The sequence below is a fragment of the Acomys minous genome (genome assembly GCF_964271855.1).
Source record: "Acomys minous genome assembly, chromosome: 9".
Lineage (NCBI taxonomy): Eukaryota > Metazoa > Chordata > Mammalia > Rodentia > Muridae > Acomys > Acomys minous.
The window spans coordinates 44,593,449-44,612,817 of NC_140490.1; the positions used below are offsets into that span (position 1 = coordinate 44,593,449).

The 19,369-nt window shown below is 47.6% G+C and overlaps 1 protein-coding gene and 1 long non-coding RNA gene across 4 annotated transcripts in view; one reads left to right on the forward strand and one right to left on the reverse strand.

The window, feature by feature from the left end:
* The window catches only part of LOC311604673, a 59,311-nt gene that overhangs the window by 28,580 nt on the left and 11,362 nt on the right, over nucleotides 1–19,369 (forward strand). The window lies entirely within an intron of this gene.
* On the reverse strand, nucleotides 525–16,272 carry LOC311604666 (F-box/WD repeat-containing protein 12-like). 2 transcript variants are annotated; one of them, XM_084794695.1, is made up of 11 exons: nucleotides 16,024–16,272; nucleotides 12,616–12,653; nucleotides 7,837–7,997; nucleotides 7,310–7,428; nucleotides 4,857–5,066; nucleotides 3,270–3,458; nucleotides 2,570–2,783; nucleotides 2,026–2,204; nucleotides 1,816–1,943; nucleotides 904–981; nucleotides 525–801 (listed from the first exon to the last, which is right to left on the reverse strand). In XM_084794695.1, exons 1-11 carry the CDS (start codon nucleotides 16,111–16,113, stop codon nucleotides 798–800), a joined length of 1,410 nt encoding a protein of 469 aa, XP_084650821.1. In that variant the 5' UTR covers nucleotides 16,114–16,272; the 3' UTR covers nucleotides 525–797. The 2 variants fall into 2 exon arrangements, with proteins under 2 accessions (XP_084650821.1, XP_084650820.1); XM_084794694.1 differs by having other exon boundaries at nucleotides 525–981; nucleotides 16,024–16,268.

Below are 19,369 nucleotides of genomic sequence, written 5' to 3' on the forward strand. Positions count from 1 at the left end.
CATTATGTGAGTCTTAGTTGGAGGTACCTCTAAGAACTAGGCTCCTCCTCTGTGCGTGTGGACCTGTGACCCTAAGACAGAGTGTGAGAGAAGCAGGGGCAGACATATGTGCACACACACAGCACTTTGAGTCTCCCTCCAGAGCATGTGGGAAGTGTTTTCAATGGAGGTGGCTGGACCCTGTTCAGTGGTAGTGGAGGACAGAGCCTGAGAGAGCAGGCCTGGCTGTCTCCTCCTGCCATGTGACCTCGCTCCATCCAAGTTCTCCAGCCTTCTCTTTGAAAGTGAGATGCTCTCTTGGCGTCCGCCAAGTTCCATGGTTGGTTTCAATGGGGGCACTGCCAGCACATTCTGCTCATAAATTAAGAAGCCTAGTGGCACAGCCGGGGATCCCATGCTGACCAGTTCTAAACTGCCATCCTTACTGTGCTTGGTTGGTGCCCTTGAGTTTCTAAGATGGCCTCACAGAATTCATTTCAGTGACAGCAAAGCCTATGTATGAATGTGTGTCTACAGCACCACACCGCACAGGCAGATGAAAGTATTTTAATTAGATTTTTTCATAACAAACAAAAACAACTCTTTTGCAATTCTGATGCTGCAAGCAAGCAAACAGGCTGTCATGGCATGGCCACAGATAGTCCCCTGCATCCGTGACTGAGAAGCCTTAGGCACAAACAGGCTGAAGACAGTACTTACTCTCCTTTGGTTTTCCCAGCAGGACAGTGAAATGCTAGACCACAGAAGCTGCTTCGCTGGCTTTCACTGTGAGAATATGGTTCTTGCTAGTTCTTTCCCTAGCTTTGACAAACAAATCTTTGGTAAGGAGTCTGTGGCACGCACAAAGCAAGAGCTTCTTCAAGTAGCAGAGCTTAGCTGAGCTGAACTTTGTAGCAATACGACCTGAGAATACTTGTGCCGGTGTGTCTGGCTTCCACCGCAGTGATGCTCACGCTGTCACTTTTCACGTGGGTAAATCCACTGCCAAGAAGAAGGACATGCCAGGCTTTAACCGTGGAGTGAAGGCAAAGGCTTAAGTAGAAAGGCTTCTGTGTGAACCTGGAGCCCACCCTGCACCTCCTCAACCCTATCCAGCCCACTGCCATGACTGGAAAATACTATTACATTCTCCAGTGGAAAGGTCGTGTCAGGCACCTGCTGCCAGTGCTGCCTGAACCACAATGATCCTAGTGCTGTGAGAAACATCAGAGGGAAGGAGCCAGATGTGTCTTTCTTCATTATACCAAGCGCATCTCTTCCAGAATTTACAATGAATGCATCAGTGGTCAAAGGTAGCATGCCTGTAAGAGCTCCCAGGATGGACTGTTTTTCACAGGGTCTTTTCAAGGCCTACCTCATCATGATTTGGCCACCTGTTTTCTGTGGACTACGCATTAAACATCTAACTCTCTCATATACTTAATTTGCAAAGCGTGGTTAATACCAACATGGGCCGGGTTGGTACAGTATAGAACACAGCACGCAGCACACAGCGAGAGCTGGAAATCCAGTCTGTGGCTTCTTGTTTGTTAGCAGGAAAAGAAACAGGATGTACACAGTGGCTCATCTTGAGACCCCTGCTGATGAGGCTGGACTTACAGATACCCTTCCCAACAGTTCCTTTAGAGTCCTTCCTCTGAGCAGATGTGATTTGCGCATCTGGTCTCAGCTGTTCAGGAGAACAGGATGGGAGGACCATTTGATGCTGGAAGTTCGAGGCCAGCCTCGCATGGAACATGACAAGGCGTGTTCCAAAAGAAAGAAAACCAGTGCTTTCCCACTGTAAAGACACAGGGCAGTAGAGCAGCCCATTACCTGGCCCATCTGTGAGATCCTCCAAGCAAGTGATAGCAGCTCTTGAGGACAGGAGATGTGTTCTCCTTATTCCACACATAGACACGCAAGGACAGGTCTGATGCAGAGGTGATGACCCGGTTCAGATCCTTGAAATGAAGTCAAGTGAGGTAATGGCTCTGGATTCCCAAGAGTAGAAAGCATGCCTCAGGCAGGAGGTGCTACACTCACCACCCACATAGATGTAATGGAACTCTGGTGGTCCTCAAATTCCATCAGCCACACGCCGTGTATTGTCCACAGCAGCAGCTGCCCTGAGTCGAAGGTCAGCAGGATCAGCTGGGAGCCGAGGCCCTGCATGAGCTTAGGAGGCACCATGAACCTCAAGGGGAAGCTGGCCAGCTGTTGTGCTTGGGAGAATAAAAATGCACAGGTTGCTTCTTAAGCATGAATATACGGTGATCTAGTTCAGTGGAACGTGCATGGCTTTGCAGTTAGACAGTTCTGCCCCTGTTCCTAGGCCAATCATTCAGACTCCTAAAATCCAGTCCAGCAGCAGCAAGATGCTGGGGTGCTGCCACCCACAGAGGAGGAGACCACGAGTGGGAAACTTACTTCTGAAGCCTGGGACTAAGCACTAGTACCAAGTACTAAGCACTCCACCATGGGGTACATGAGATCATACAGCCAAGGGAAGAGAAAATGCCCTAGAGGAAATGTGAGAAGCTTGGCCTGAAGCGCCACCTGCAGGCTGTGGCCAGCGCAGGGATCTTACCCAGGATTCTCACACTGTCCCTGGACTTGTCCGCCATTAACTCGAAGGTGGTGATAAGCAGGCAGTGATGCTGCCTGTCATCTTGGTGCACCACTATCAGCCTGGCTGCCTCATCAGGAGCCCAGCAGACTCTGGATCTCAGCTTGAGGGCCAAGGTGGTGGAGACAGGAAGTCCATCTTCTGACGGGTGTAGCAAGGACTGAGTGTAGAACACCTGGGGGCACACCTCTGTATGGTCACAGGGTCCTAAGAGGCCTGAGAGCTCCCAAAGCCCTTTAGCCCCAAGCTGACTTCAGCCTCTGGCAGGACTGTCTGGACAGCTAGCTGCCCACACCCCACATTCTATACTGGACATAACAGAGTAGTCCAGGCCATTTTCACATCCCCCCTCTAGGCTGTAGGCTGCAGCATCCGGTGTCCCCTGTACCCAATTGCTATTCTCTAATGACATTTTCCCCTGGCTACCAGGTCTCTTCCTATGTTCTGCTAGGCCTTCTTTCTGTGAGCTGACTTTTAGATTCCGCCTCTGTGCCTATGAACCAGGTCATGGTCAGGACTTTGTGACTTGCAGGGCATCCCTCCATACCACAGTGCAGGAGGCAGGGCAGAACCGCACCCCATGCATCATATACTCTCTTCCTCAGCATCTGCCCAGGCTCTCTAGCCACCTCCCACTGCATCAGGCTCCCCAGTCACTGACCTTTGGGCCTTGGTCTGGGCGTTGTGCATACATAGACTCAGACTCAGACTTAGACATAGACACAAACACCCACTGTCGGTCAGGTGAGCACGTGAGGTTCACAAAGGTTTGAGGAAATGTGGTCACTTTGGAAACCACTTGCAGCTGAGGTACTGTCAGAGTATAGAGGTTCCCTTCAGCACAGGCTGCCTGCAACAGAAATAAAGAAACAATGAGAAGATCCATCATTTTCTGATGAAGCTGTGTCCCACCTGCCAATGGTGGCCACAACCCACAGCAATGTCTGTCTTCAGAGCAGAGCCCAGGTCTCCTGCAGGAGCTTGGCATGTGACCCTCCACTGCCCTTCCAGTCTAGGCAGAAGCAGCTTGCCTATCTGTTTTACATTTAAAATGTTTCCTCTCACTCTGATGGCAATTTAAAAAGGCAAAAGAAGCCGGACCTGTAATCCCAGTACTCAGGGAGGCAGAGGCAGGTGGATTTCTGTGTGTTCAAGACCAGCCAAGGCAACACAGAGAAACCCTGTCTCTGAGAAAAGGTAAAAAAAAAAAAAAATTTACTAATTTGGGAAGGTCAGCTGTGAGTTCAAAGGTTACTACAATTACTACTACAGTGCTTGCTCCTGCCTAAACCCTGTATCCATGTACATTCAAGAGTACATTCGAGGGGGTGTGTGTCTAAAATTAGGATTATTAGGTCAAAGGGCATGCGTATTTTAAATGTTTTACAAAATTGAAATAACCAGCAAACTCCAGAAACCAGTTTAAAGCACAACCCCACTTACCATGTAGAAAAATAAACATCTTAATACCTCTGAGTAAGGTGCCCAACTGGACTGGGCGGCCTGCATGTGGCCAGGTGAAGGGGACGAGAGTCAGGATAGGAGGAGCCACTGTTCTAGACCCACAACCACAGCTGAGAAGTGCAGAAGAAGAGAAGTTGGGCACCAGAAAGACCAAAGGCCCCCATCCAGTTGAGGACCTACCTTACCCCCAAGACAAGACCACAATCCTCACACCCAGCAGCAGGTTGGGGTGACAGTGTGATTTCCCCACTGGATAAGTTAACACTGGACAGAGCTCTCTCGTTTTGTCACTGGATGACACAGAGGGCAGCATCCAGGCACTGTGATGTCAGGGAACCTATTGAAAATGGTGCTAACATCGCTTCCCTGAAAGAGGAGAGGGAGCCCGAATTTAACCCCACTGCAACCCCAGTTCAGTGTGGGCACTAAAGCACACACGGGAGGGCAGCCCCCACTTGAAGGTCAGGAGCAGAGCACCTCATAAAAAGCTGCTATGAATGAAAGAGTGAAGAAGACCACAGGCAGAAGGGCAACTCCAGCGCCATTCAGCATACCAGAAAGCAAGGGCATGTGGCTACAAAGCCATAAAAGCTCTACACTGCAGGTTCCCACCACAGGAGAGGGAGGGTCCAGGGAAAGGTCGGTGCCACACATAGGTCTGAAGGGCAGAGGAACCTGCATTTCACATGGGGGCAAAGACGAGGGATCCAGACTGCACCTACCACAGTGGCCTAGACCAAGAGGTGGTTAGGCCTGCAGGGGCCCTGAGAGCAGAGTCACTCACCAGCAGGAAGGGGCCCTCTGGGTGGTCACAGGCCTCCATCGAAGAACAGGAGGTCTGTAAGCTGAAGGAGGCCACCTGAGCCCCCGTCTCTGTTTTCCACCCCACGATCAAGCCTTGTTTGTCCACTGTGACAACCAGCTGCAGCTGAGGAAAGGCCACCAAATTCACCAGAGGAGCAGGCTGCACAGGACTGCACCAGATCTCTGTGCCCTGGCAACAACAAAATTCACATAACTGATTGACAAAGGGGTCTGTTTCTTTCACAGATGCACATTATTTTCATCCATCAGCACAGGTTTACCAGGCTCCGCATAGGCACACATAGAGCCCAATGTCAGAGGGAGCTTCTAGATTAGGTTAACTGAGTGATACCATTTGATGAGCTGTGGTTCTGGACTGAATAAAAAGGAGAAAAGCCTAGAACTCCGGCTGTCAGAGACCTGACACCCTCTTCTGACCTCCATGACCTCACAGACAAATACACACATGAACAGCAAACTTGCAAAAAGTGCTTACAGAGTCCTGTGTTTGGATTCGGATAGATGCAAATTACCATTGTGAAAACAAACCACAGAAGCCTGGCATGACATCTCAGGGCTGCAACCCTAGTGACTAGGAGGAGAGGGCAGGAGGATTGCCTTAAGTTCTAAGCCAGCAAGAGCTACATGACAAAATCCAACCTGGTATCAAAAAGCCAGGGAAAAGGCCAAACTGTTAACACTGCTAATTTCAAGGAGTAGGAAAAAGGGATGAAGACTATTCATTTGAATTGACTAGTTGTTGTTGCTGCTGCTGTTGTTTCTTTAAAGCAAAATGACTCGTCCACCCCAGTACTCGGAATTGAACCCTAAGCTTCACACACGCCAGGTGTGCTGTCCCATAAACTCCTAGCCTGCCATTTTTGTTTTAGACTCTGTGAAGGCAGAAAAACACACCAAGTGAGCTGTGGGTAGCACGTGCCTGGAATGCCAACACTGGGAAAGCGGGAGAACACCAAGTTTAAGGGCAGCCTGAGCTGCATGAGACCCTACAAAACACACGGAGGAGCCTTAAGGGCACATGCTACATGGAAAGCGCCCATTTAAAAAGGTGCAGACTGTGGTTCTATTTGGGCTGCTGTAGTGAAAGACCAATGACCAAGGAGTTTGTGACGTATAGAAACAGATCTCCTCACATTCCTGGAGCTAAAAAAGGCTACAATCAAGGCAGAGGCCAGTTTGGCTGTCTGGCGATGGTTCTCTTTCTGCATCTTTAGATGGCACCACGTGTTGGAAAAGGAAAGGGGTGTGAAGCCCTCGGCTATGACCTTTCATGAGAGCGTTGTAGATCCTACCCCAGTCACCTCCAAAGAGCACACACAGATACTGTGCCGCTGGGAAGCAGTTCGAGTGTGACGAGACACCAGCTTTAACAACTGAATCCTTAAGGAGGAAAATACAGCAAGATCTGCTCATGAATCGTATTAAGGAATACTATTATGGGAAGCCAGGGCAGATGGCAGGAAGGGTTGCTGACACTCTGAAGGTGTCCAGTACTGGAAACAATAGCGCACACTGATGCAAGGTCTGTACATCATGGCCTGCCTGCAAGCACACAGGCCATTGAGCATTTTTGTAATTTGGTTTAAAAAACAAATATTTAATGACATAAAGGATTACCGGAGTCTGCTACTCTCACTTGTTTACACATTGTCCGTGGCTCCTGTTATATCACAGCAGCCAAGGTGAGTCCTTTTGACAGAGATTCTGGCCTACAAGAAGTTAACATGGTTGTAATCTAGTTGTTGAATGGAAATGCTACTGGCCTATGCAGCATGGCAACCTCTTTCCTTTTGGCAACCACAGGTAGCCCAACCTTCAAATCTTTTTTTAATTATTTATTTAATTATTTGTGGTGTGGTGTGTGTGTGTGTGTGTGTGTGTGTGTGTGTGTGTGTGTCTGTGTGTGTGTGTGTCTGTGTAGGTGCTTCAAAATGAGATCCTATGTAAAGCCACTCCAAAGTCTTCAGTTTTTGATCTGCAACAGTTACAACAAAGTTTAAAATTCTAGGCAAGCTGCCCAGGTTGGCACACCCACACAGGGGGATGGCTAAACGCTGCCATCTTGCAAAAGCTCCTGGTGGTAACATGAGTTCCAGCATGGAGGAACCATGACTACAGTGGCTGCAGTGAATGTGAGCAATGACAAGGCAGCTGTCACCCCAGCAACAGGCCACACAAGGCCCCCCAGCAAAGTCTGGTTCCAAGAGGAAGCCAAGCATGTGTCACCCGAGATAGGCTACACTCAAGTTTCAAAAGTCCCCGCCGCTCGCTTGTGATCAGTATGTCCTACTAGGTGACAGCTGACAGCAGGGCTCAGATTTCTTAGGCTGCAAAATGGGGTACCTACTTTGCATTAAGATAGTCAAACCAAAGACACAGTAGGGATCCTTCCCGCCCCAGGGGGCAGCTCACCTCATGCACTTCCCAGGCACGAACAGTACAGTCTGAAGACACAGTGCAAACCACTGACTTTGTCCTAGCATCAAAGCGGTACTCGTGGGGGGAGACATAGGCCAGCTGATTTATCTTGCCTGGAAGAGAGCACAGACATGGATGGACTCAGATCTGACACAACAACTCTTCTTTGCCAGTTTCAGGAACACAATGAGTGCTTGCTCAGAGGATGCGAAAGAGACAGGGAGTTGCCTACAACCACCCAGCAGTGGGGAGCACTCTGGAGAGCAGAACCTGCTTGTCACTACAGAGGCTTGGCTTGTCCTTTTGTAGTTTTTCAGTCTACTCTGAAAAGGAAATAACAACTCATTCCTTCCTCCCATGATGTAACCACAAATGACACAGCATCCAACAAGACCCGCATTCCTCAGGTGGCTCCTGCCGTTAGCTCAGCCATTAGCTAAGATGCCAAGTGCCCTGAGATTTGATCAGAGAGAGGGTGGGCAGTGGGAGTGGACATGGCTACTACACTCTGCAGCTCATACCTGTGTGCCCAGACATAGCTTTGCAGACGAAGTCCTCTGGCCGCCCGGATTCCATACGGGACTCCAACTCAGACCGGCAGAAATAGTACTGTTTCCACGTCTGTGTGCCCACGATCACTGGGAAGGCTTTGTAGCGGGGCCAGCGCCTCAGACTCAGCTTTCTGAACAACAAAAGCAGAAGCTTAGGTAGCACACAGCAGGAGACCTGGCTTTGGCTTCTGGCCTCATCCCTTTCTGGCTTTTGAAACTGTGAGTAACTCACTGTCCTAACTAGGCCTCGACTTCTCCTCTGTCACACAAGGGCAGTGCTAACAGTAAATGGATGGGGGACATGTCAACCATGCCTGTTTCTTATAGGGCAAACTGCCCTTCATGCAGCCCTATAGAGAAGGTGCTCACTACCACCCTACTCTTGGGGACACAGACATGAAAGAACCGGGATCCAAGATGCCACTTTGTGTCAAACCGCCCACTTGCTTTTGCAGTTCTGTCAGTCCTTCCTGTGGTTTGGTGCTTGTTTCCAGGAGCATTATCTGAGACTCACCTACTTATCATCATGTGACACACTCCTTCAGCTGTCTGATCTCAGAGTCTACTCCATCTGATGTCACTAGTCATGTGGCTTTTTTCACTACTGTTTGCACGTATATTTTCTTCCACGTTCTTACTGTCAACAGACTCCTACACCCTTTACCCCAAAATGTGCCTCGGCGGAGATGGGACATAGCTCAGTCATAGAGTGCTTGCCAAGCATGCACAGTGGTACTGGATTTGATCTCCAAATCTTGTAACAAAAAAATCAAAGAAACTAAATATATCCCATGCATATACCGTTGAGTCAACCATTTTTCTGTGTCAGTTCTGTGGATCTTTGCCTTCTCATTAATGCTCTCTTGTCTTAAGCCTTTCCCCCCTTATGTTGTGAGACTTTTGGAATTTTGGCTTCTTTTAAAAACACAGAAATAGTTTAAGACTGTTTTTGTTTTAATCCCAGGTGTGGGGACGTTGGCCTGCTTCACAGCAGCTGACTATGATTTGCCTCATGCTCTGACAGGTGTGTGATTTTGCCAGCTGCAGATAGTTTCTCCAACTGTGTGACATTTGGAATCTGGGGACTTTTTAGAGGGTGTATGAATGCTGGAGCCTACAGCCCAGAGAGGTGAGGGGGGCTTTTGGTTGTTGTGGACCACAATTTGTTAAGTAGTTGTACACAAAGAAGAAACAGGAATTAGAAATTAGATCTCCTGATAGCAAAGATCAAATTTCCCCCAAGGAACTCTTTCACGCCCCTAGTCAGCAGGAAGTAGTCTAATGATGATGCCACACCCTTTCTGACCCCTGACTTTATTCAGGGATCTCTTTCCTTTGCTCTCAACTCTTTTTTTTTTCTTTTATTTTTTTAGTTTTACATATACATTTATATTACACACACACACACTAAACTACATACAGCAAGAAGAACTACAAAACAAGCAGAAATTATATGTTACATTCATAATGTTTTGAGTATTTGTATTTGGCAACCCTGAAGAAAGCATCTTTTCTATCTTAGTGAGTCTAAAATTCTAAATGTAAATCAATATCTATCAATCTCATCTCTATCACCTTAAAATATCTACCTAGACCTAAAAACACCTTAACCCCTAAACAACTGAGCTTAACTGTAAGACTCAACTATCTGGTCTTCAACCCCATCAGAGACTTGAGAAGGAATAAAATTAATGATCTGAGTGAACAGGAAGTGCAAGTTAGCTCCCTCTTATATCTAGTGTTAGGGAGTTGTAAGGGTGGAAGAAAGGGGATGGAGAGGGGTGGAAGAAAGAAGAACCCACAAAGCAGCAAAGGTCAGGCTACACCTCTATATTTCATTATTACCATCTTTTGTATTAAGTATGGTCTAATGTACTGTTTCAATTTCTTTGTCATTTCCTTCCATATTTCTAGTTACTTATTAGTGGTTGTCTTAAGAATTATAACTTAAGATTTTTATATATGGAGGTATATTTTTGATTAATACAATCAATTTTCAGTAGTATATAAAACATTTGCTCAAACATGTCTATTTGTCCTACCTCCTTTATTATTTGTCATAAACTACATCTTTTTACATTTTACATTAAGAATTTTTTTAAGCTAGTGTAAAGGTGCACACTTGTCATCTTAGCCTCGGGGAGACTGAGGCAAGACAATTGCTGAGCCTGAGCCATCTTGGGCTCTATAGAAAGGCCTTGTCTTAACAAAGGAAAAAGTAGGCAGGGCCAGGTGGTGCAAGCCTTTAATCCCAGCACACAGGGAGACAGAAGCAGGAGGATTTCTGTGAGGCCAGCGCAGTCTACAAAGTGAGTCCAGGACAGCCAAGGCTACACAGAGAAACCAAACAACAAACAAGAAAGCATGTGTGCTGTGATATGTTGGGTTAGACCCCAGCTGGAGAGAAGTGAGCAGGAGCGGCCTGTGCCTCCTGCTTTTATGCAACAGGAGAAAAGGTTACAGAAAGCATCTATGCTACTTTGAAACCATGTTTCTACATAGTTTCTTTTACTTTTACTGTTTTCCACACTGTTTCTTCATGTGGATTCAAGCTACTATGTGGAGTTCTACAAGAGCTGAGTGCAGGCTGAGCAGAAGTCTGACTGGGGAGGCCTTTCTGAGGGCGGCTTTCAGAACTGGCCTGTACCAGAGATAACACAGAATCCTCTGCGGCTACCCAGCATTGGTCGTTTGAGGAAGAGGAGAATGCGATCAGATGGAAAGAAGCCATTCACAGCCTATAGTCGAACACCACCACTACAAAGTGTTTCTTCTCCTACCTTACACACCCATGGTACTGGCTGGTTTTGTGTGACACCTTGACACAAGCTAGAGTCATCAGAGAGGGAGTAGACTCAGTTGAGGAAATGCCTCCATGAGATCCAGCTGGAAGGTGTCTTCTCAATCAGTGATGAATGGGGGAGGGCCCAGCCCACTGTGGGTAGTGTTATTCTTGGGCTGGTGGTCCTGGGTTCTGTACGAAGGCAGGCTGAGGAAGCCATGGGAAGCCAGCTAGTGAGCAGCACCCTCCATGGCCTCTACATCAGCTCCTGCCTCCAGGATGCTGCCTGGTTTAAGATCCTGCCCTGGCTTCCTCCATGATGAACAGCAATAGAGCAGTGTCAGCTAAATAACCCTTTCTGGTCATGGTGTTTCCTTACAGCAACAGAGACACTAACTAAAGCACCCATTGCACACCCATGTGTCACACTCAGTGTATAAGCTCTCTAGTGTGTGGCACATAGGACGCCAGTGCCCACATGAGATAGAGGCCCATGTGCTCTCTGAGTCTTTGGTGCACTGGGGAGCCTCAGACAGAGAAGGCTGCAGAATGACTCTGTTTGGACTGACAGCTATCAACATTGAAAAATCATGATGTTACACTAAAGAAAGAAAGAGAAAAAGAAAGGAAGAGAGAGAGAGAGAGAGAGAGAGAGAGAGAGAGAGAGAGAGAGAACAATGCAGTTACAAGGTTTGTGATAGTCCAAGGAAGTAGGTGATGTGAAAGGAATTTTCTTGGAACTTCTCAGGAATAGTATTTCAGGGCAAGCTGTACCCTAGCTTATAAGGCACAATATAAGCAAAGACTCAGATTGGGACTGGTGTCTCAACCCCTTAAATGTGCACATCATTCAGGGCCTTCACTGCAGCGGCACCAGCCAGTTCATCCATTCAGACAAGGTCTTTGAGCCACATTCTTAGGTAAAAGACCTACCTTGACCTTAAATTATCCACAATTCCTAAAAGCCAGTCCTTCAAAGAGCTGATAAAAGAACAGATTTCAATAAAAGTCTGCTTCAAAACGGACTGTGAGCTTTGTTTTTACTAATCAACATTAGTTTAAAGGCTAAAAAAAAGTAACATCAGATCAGTGCTCTATGAAACTGAAAACTGAGTATACTGAGAGCCTTGAAATGACTAAGCATTTCAGGGCATCACAGTATCCTAAATAAAAGCAAAGGCTCCCTCCAGCTTTCAAAGTCACTTCACGTTTGGCCAGTTGTTTTCCATTAAGGGTGACTAAATTCTAACTCCCAACTGACCCTCAAGGCTGCCTGCCCTGCATTCAGAGATTAATAGAGGACCTGTCATTGCCCCTCCCACAAAGGCTGTTTTATCTTAGCATAAAATAAAAGGGTAACAGGTTTCAAAGAGTGATAAATTAGAGGGATTTAGCAAATTTAATGCTAACAGTGCACTTCTGTACTGTTGAAAGAAATCTGAATTAGGCTTAGTAACACTCGCTTGCAATTCTAGCACTCGGGAGGGTTAGGCAGAAAGATCACAAGTTCAAGGCTATCCTGCGCTACAAAATAAAATAATTCTGGCTATACAATGGTTCCTTTTTTTTTTTTTTTTAAGTAATTTAAATATACTGACAGAAACTGCAGGAAAGGCCAGGTGTGGTGGCGCACGCCTTTAATCCCAGCAGAGGCTGGTGGATCGCTGTGAGTTTGAGGCCAGCCTGGTCCACAAAGTGAATCCAGGACAGCCAAGGCTACACAGAGAGACCCTGTCTCGAAAAACCAAAAAAAAAGAAAGAAAGAAAGAAAGAAAGAAACCTCAGGAAATGAATCCGGCTGACTGAGTTTGGCAATCAAAGTCTCACAGTATTAAGCATAGAGGACTTTCCTCATGGTAAGGTTCAGGGATGTAACCATTTCACTGTCCTCAATGAGGGAAAAGTGGAAACCACTTCCATTGAGCGCCTCTCCTTTTCAGGCCCAGTCTTGGCTCCTCTTCACTCACCTCCACAGGTCATTGGTCATTGACACCTCATTCCACACCTAGAATAAGGAGCAGAAAAGACAGTATCTGGTCACTCAGTACCTATTTAGCACCATCGCCTGCCAAACCAGCGCAGCACTCAACACAGCACTCAACACAGCTCAACCTAGTGTGTTAAGAAAAACACACAATTTAAAACCACCAAATAGGCCAGTCAGAAGAACAGATGGGAGCCTTAGCATAATTGTCCTCAGAGAGGCTTCAGCCAGCAACTGAGTGGAAAAGATGCAGAGACCCATGGCCAGACATTAGGCAGAGCTCAGGGAACCCTTCAGAAGAGGAGGAAGGATTGGAGGAAGCAGAGGGGTCAAGGGCACCACAAGAACATGGCCCACAGAACAACCAAGCAGGGCTGACAGGGGCTCCCTGACACTGAACAGGGAGCCTGTCTGGGTCTGACCTAGGTCCTCTGTATATGTGTTTTAGTTGTGTAGCTTGGTGTTCCTACGGGACTCCTAACAGTAGGAGCTGGGACTGTCTCTGACTCTTTTGCCTGTTTGGGGGATCCTTTTCCTCCTACTGGGTCACTTCATCCAGCTCTGATACGTGTCTAATCTTACTGTGACTTGTCATGCCGTATTTAGTGGCCATCCCTGGGAGGCCTGCTCTTTTCTGAAGGGAAATGAAGGAGGAATGGCTCTGGGGAAGAAGAGAGATGGGGAGAGGGACTGGGAGCAAAGGAGGAAGGAGAAACTACAGCCAGAGCGTCATAGATGGGAGAAGAATAAATAGATAACAAAGCAAAACCAAACCAAATACCACCAAATAATGAAAAACTCAAGGGGTTGATAAGTCAGGCCCAGGCACTCAGAGAAACAACGGTTAATCGAAGACTGGATAGTTGTTCTAAAGCAGCATAGGGAAGCACACTGGACATGCAAATGACTCATAAACAGGGAAAGATAGCTGAGTAATTCACCTCAATTAAAGCACGAGAAAAGAAAGAAAAAGTCTTTTAATCCAGGAATAATGTGATTTTGCAAACTCAAACCAAGCAAAGACCTAAGCATCTTCCCAGTTCAAAGCCATCTGGGACCTCAGGGCTCAACAGAGAAGGAAATGTGTGGCCTGTCCTACAGAATAAATGCTAGCCACCTTCAAGAACCCTTCTGTTAGATTCACAGAGATTACTGACCTCATTTAACTTATGGGTAGATTATATAACCACGAAAAGTTGGTGGTACCAAAGAGCAGAAAGAACCTCTCTTTCTTTAATCCCAGCACTCGGGAGGCAGAGGCAGGCGGATCGCTGTGAGTTCGAGGCCAGCCTGGCCTACAAAGTGAGTTCAGGACAGCCAAGGCTACACAGAGAGACCCAGTCTCAAAAAAAAAAAAAAAAAAAAAAAAAAAAAAAAAAAAAAAAAGAACCTCTCTTTCAAACTCTGTCACTAAATTGTTCCAGCCTACGTATGCAAAACCAGCTAGGGACTCCACTCAAGCCACACATGTGACCAGCATCACCTTAGACAAACCACTGTGTGTTGCTCAAGTTTCTTTATGAGTAAACATGGGAATGGAACTTGGTCGTTTACTACATATACTTAAAATTACCCTTGGAGAATTGGAACCGTGTGGTACTCTCTTGGCTGAGAAGAGCCTGGGTGAGGTGAGACACCCCCCACCCCAGCCCTGCCAGAGACCGTGTCCTGGAAACTGGGCCCCTTTGCCTGTGTTCTACCCTTAGAGTTAGCATTGGGCCACATCAGTTCCACACAGTAAGCCTCATTCACCCAGGGGTTTCACACACTCTGCCAGGTCCTTAGCAGGCTGTGGCACCTGGAGTAGATCCTGATTTTGTCATTTTCAGTGAGGCCCGAGACTGCAGGTTAGATGCGACAGGGGAGAAAAATGAGAGACAAGACTGTAAAAAATACTTAAAAAAAAAAAAACAGATGAAAGTGGCCTCATGTGTAATGTGTTAAATTAATGAACCCATTTCTAGAGGTGGGGTCTCATCTACTTGTTGAGTATGTGAGCCCACCAGGCACACAATTTTTGAGCCAAAGTCGAAGCAAGCGTTACCTAATACTGGCCAGGATGATGGACACTGCCTGGGATTCCCAGAGTACGGCTGCAGATTACGTGAGTCAGGGGCTTGTAAAAGCAAAACCCACAAGGCTACATACTTCTCAGTCTAATCAGGGGCAAGCATACACCCCTGACATACTTCCTGCCTGTGTACCTTCCACCTATGCATGATCAAACTCGTCCTTTGTAGGTGGGGCAGGTGGCTTGTTATCTTACATGAACAACAGCCCCCAGCATTCCAAGAAGTTGTCTGTCCTTGGGCAAGTGGGGCTTACAGGTTAGAAGGATTTTTTTTTTTTTGTCTATAGATCTTCTTAGCACAGCAAGTTAAACTTAAAACATAACACTAGGCATCACACTTGGTAAACCAAAATGTTAAACAGCTGCTGTAGCCAGACTGTTCAGTCGTGGCCTCCGTTTTCTCTCCAGAGTGCGGCAGGGACAAAGTGTAGTGTTTATTACAAACTGTTACAATGTGAGTTAAGTTCTCAAGCTCACAAAGTTTTGGCAACAGGTACAGAGGAAAGAGATGCAAGCCCCAAGAAGGATCATTATGGTGCAGCAAAGGGAAGAAGTGGCTAGGAATGCTGATCAAACCACAGCATCAAAAACGAACAGCAGCAAAAGCAAAGGTCCCTCCACTGGTTGAGTGCAGAACTACAAAAGAAAACACAAAATTAGGTGATGCCTCATGTACACACCACTGGATGTCAACTCTGAGTCCTTCCCTGAAGCCTGGAAGGTAAGTAGCAAACTTGCAGTTTGAAGATTTTGGCAAAGTTGACAAGATTAAAATGAATAGTATTGGTATCTTTTCTGTGTGTAAAAGTTTTAAAACTGAACAGGTTTGAAACTACAAATCTAAGTTCTCTGTTCAAGCAAGATGCGCCTAACTTTTTGAATACTGATTTACTTAATGAAAAGACACTAAAATTCAAGGCAGGCACTGGGTTCTTGGTATAGACATTAAAGAAGGATTTTAGCGTCTTTTCTGTCACAGGGATGAACAGGCGGGGATGAACAAGTACCTTACACTAATATTGCCTTACTTGCCCTGGACTGAATCCTTGAGGAAGCGCACAGCTGGCTGGATAGATTGTGGGGCAGATGACAACCATGACAGGGCGTGGTCAAGAAGGCAAACAGGAAGGGCGACCCCACCCAAGGCCGCCGGCCAAGCGAGCAGATGGCAAAGCCAATTCCTGGAGGGGATGCCTTGGCTGCGCCCAGTGTCCCTGCCCCACCTCCACTCCCCTCTCGGCCTCCGCTCTCCCCCTCCCACCTCCCCGCCCAGCACTCTTCCGGAGAGCGGCGGTGGGGCGACTCCTCTCAGGACCTCACCTTGTTCACTTGCGCGGCGCTCAGCAGGTCTCTGATTTCAAGAAAGGAGAAGACGTACAGCAGCTCTTGCCAGCCAAGCTGAGGCTCCATCCTGCCGATAGAGCCGCAGCCCTGCTGTGTCCGCTTCCGCCAGGGTTAAATAAGCCCGCCCAATCTGAAGAATTTGTGTCCTTTACTTCCGCTCTGGGGCTTGCCTTTCCCAGCAAATCAGCCGGGCGAGAAGCTGACTTTCGGTCTGATCCTGCTCTGCTCTGTCCAACACTGACGTCTGAATACCCCTGATCTTCACTTTGTTTTTTTCTGCCTCTCTCCTTAGAATCAGCCTTGGTCCTTTCCCGGTCCTGGCTTTGATGGACCAAAGTAACTTTAATTTGCTTAACATTTACATTTCTGTATTTGGGTGACCTACTCTTGAACTCCGGATCTAGGCAACCCACAGAGATACACTTGGCAATTAGCTGGAAAATAAAGTACTAAAAGATCAGATACCCTCCCCCCCACCCCCCACCCCCCACCCCGGATTTCTCAAGAGTTATTCCTTAAAAGTTAATCATTCATGGGTTGATACCGGACTGGTGCCAGATAAATATCAATTAGTTCAAGAAATAATCAATAGGATGCTGCGAAAAGTAGAAACCCGTTTACTTGATTTGTCGCTTACTACAATCTATAGAAAGCTCTTTCTACTTGTACTCGGGATTCACACCTGATCTGCTGTGTCGGTGATAGAGTGGGTCCAACTTAAGCTGAGCAAGCAATAAAGGAGACCCTTGTGTGATTGCATCCGAACTGGCACTACAGCCTCAGCCTCCTCCCCGGTTATGGTTATCATCAACTATGGCAACGCGTATACATTTGGTCTTTTCCAGAACCGGGCTGTGCCATAGGACAAAGAGTAGGAAGCACACAGCTTCTGTTGGAATCAATTGCTTTCTCTACAGTTTACCGCAATTTACAGCTGCTGTTCAAACTGTAAGGACCCGAGAATCGCTAAGACCCCAGACTCAAGTAGTATGCAAGAGCAAAGAGCGTTTTATTCTACGGAAAATACCAGCATGCAGAGGTCACCACCTTAGGAAACAGCGACCCTAAGGGGAGCTCCCAGGCTCCTTTTCAATCCAGAAAGCCACAGTCACGCACAGATGGCCAGTCTTAAGACTGCTCCACATTCTTGTGGCCCTCTCCTAAGGTGCCCTTTTCCCTGATTGGTTGTCCCTCAGGTGGGGGGGGGGTGTCTGTTCCTGGAACTGATGACTCTTCTCCCAGTAGGGTCCAAGCTCAAAATGGAGTTTGGAAATTAAAAATAATTCTCCTTTTCAAAACCATGCACAAATAGCTTTAGACGAGTGAAAGTATTGAGTACTGAGTGCCTGTGATGAATGCTTCTGTACTCCTATAGGGCCAGAGGGACAAGCTAGAGATGCTGAGCCCTTGCTAGGGCAACTACAGGTCCACATCTCCCATCCTTGGCCAGTGACCACCATTACTGCAACTGGTAGGTGTCCCAGAGAAGTGAGACTTGTGTGGCACTGAAATGACAATGGGAACATCATCTTCTTTTGACTCCATTTTATATTTACCTACATAGCTCTCAGTCTGTCTTGAGATTTGAGATTTTTTTATATTTCCCTGGCCTTGACCATTGTCCAGATATATTAACCAAAATAATAAGTAAACTGAAATAAAGTTAAAAGCTATCAGTAAATGAAAAAGTATTCTATGTCTAATATAATTACTAGGGTTAAGCAGTATTTTTTGTTTTGTTTTGTTTTTGTTTGTTTTTTTCAAGACAGGGTTTCTCTGTGTAGCCTTGGCTGTCCTGAACTCACTTTGTAGACCAGGCTGGCCTTGAACTCACAGCGATCCACCTGCCTCTGCCTCCCTAATCCTGGGATTAAAGGTGTGCGCCACCACACCAGGCAGGATTTAAACTCTTTAATTGGCTTAATCATTGTGGTTGTCAATAACTGTCTCATGCAGATCATTTCAGTGCACTACAGCCAGCATACATGAAGATGGAAAGGTCCTGGATTGCTTTGAGTTTATGCCAGACAAAGCATAAGGTCATCTTAGGCTGGGCAGAAGAGGTGGCCAACAAGAATGTGGAGCAGAGAGCTAAGCTGATGCTTGCCCCACTCTAGAGCTATGGGGCCTCCAGGCACCTGGTTGTCTTCCCAAAGCGTGCCACTCTGACCTTCACTGTGGAGCTCCTCAAGCTGGATGACAGGCATGGCCTCCTCACTCCTACCCTACACATGGACCCGCTGTGGAGGGATCTGGTGCCTTCAGATGTGTACACATGAGTCGCTGTGCATTGCAGCATCAGTGAGGGGCTAGTGTTCTTTAAGCCTGAGTTTACATAAAACTGACCTGAGTTTACATTAAAAGGAATTGCATACCTAGTGTGAATAGGTGATCAGATCTTTAAATGTCAAATTATTATGGAAGTTTAGGGTCCACATCCTAAGACCACTGAAGCACCCTACATTTGTTTCCTAACTGGTAAGTGCCAGTATGTTCAGCCCAGGGCAGCACAAAGCCTCCTGAGTCTATCTTCAGCAGGGTTACTAGGCTTTCATTAGTGGTGCACACCTCTAATACTAGCACTCAGGAGACAGAGGCAGGCAGATCTTTGTGAATTTGAGGCCAGCCTAGTCTACAAAGCCAGGCCAGGACAGCAAGGCTACCAGGGAAACCTGTCGCAGACAAAACACCATGACTGAGTTTATCTGGAGCTTTCGGTCTCAGAGGCTTAGAGTCCATGACTATCATGTCAGGCAGCAGGCAGCAGGCAGGCAGGCAGCAGGCAGCAGGCAGGCAGGCAGGCAGGCAGCAGGCAGCAGGCAGGCAGCAGGCAGGCAGTAGGCAGCAGGCAGCAGGCAGGCAGGCAGGCAGCAGGCAGACAGGCAGCAGGCAGGCAGGCAGCAGGCAGACAGGCAGCAGGCAGGCAGGCAGCAGGCAGCAGGCAGGCAGGCAGCAGGCAGGCAGGCAGCAGGCAGACAGGCAGACAGGCAGACAGGCAGCAGGCAGGCAGGCAGCAGGCAGACAGGCAGACAGGCAGCAGGCAGCAGGCAGGCAGGCAGCAGGCAGACAGGCAGCAGGCAGGCAGGCAGCAGGCAGACAGGCAGACAGGCAGACAGGCAGCAGGCAGGCAGGCAGCAGGCAGCAGGCAGCAGGCAGACAGGCAGCAGGCAGGCAGGCAGCAGGCAGACAGGCAGACAGGCAGACAGGCAGCAGGCAGGCAGGCAGCAGGCAGACAGGCAGACAGGCAGCAGGCAGCAGGCAGGCAGGCAGCAGGCAGCAGGCAGGCAGGCAGACAGGCAGACAGGCAGCAGGCAGGCAGGCA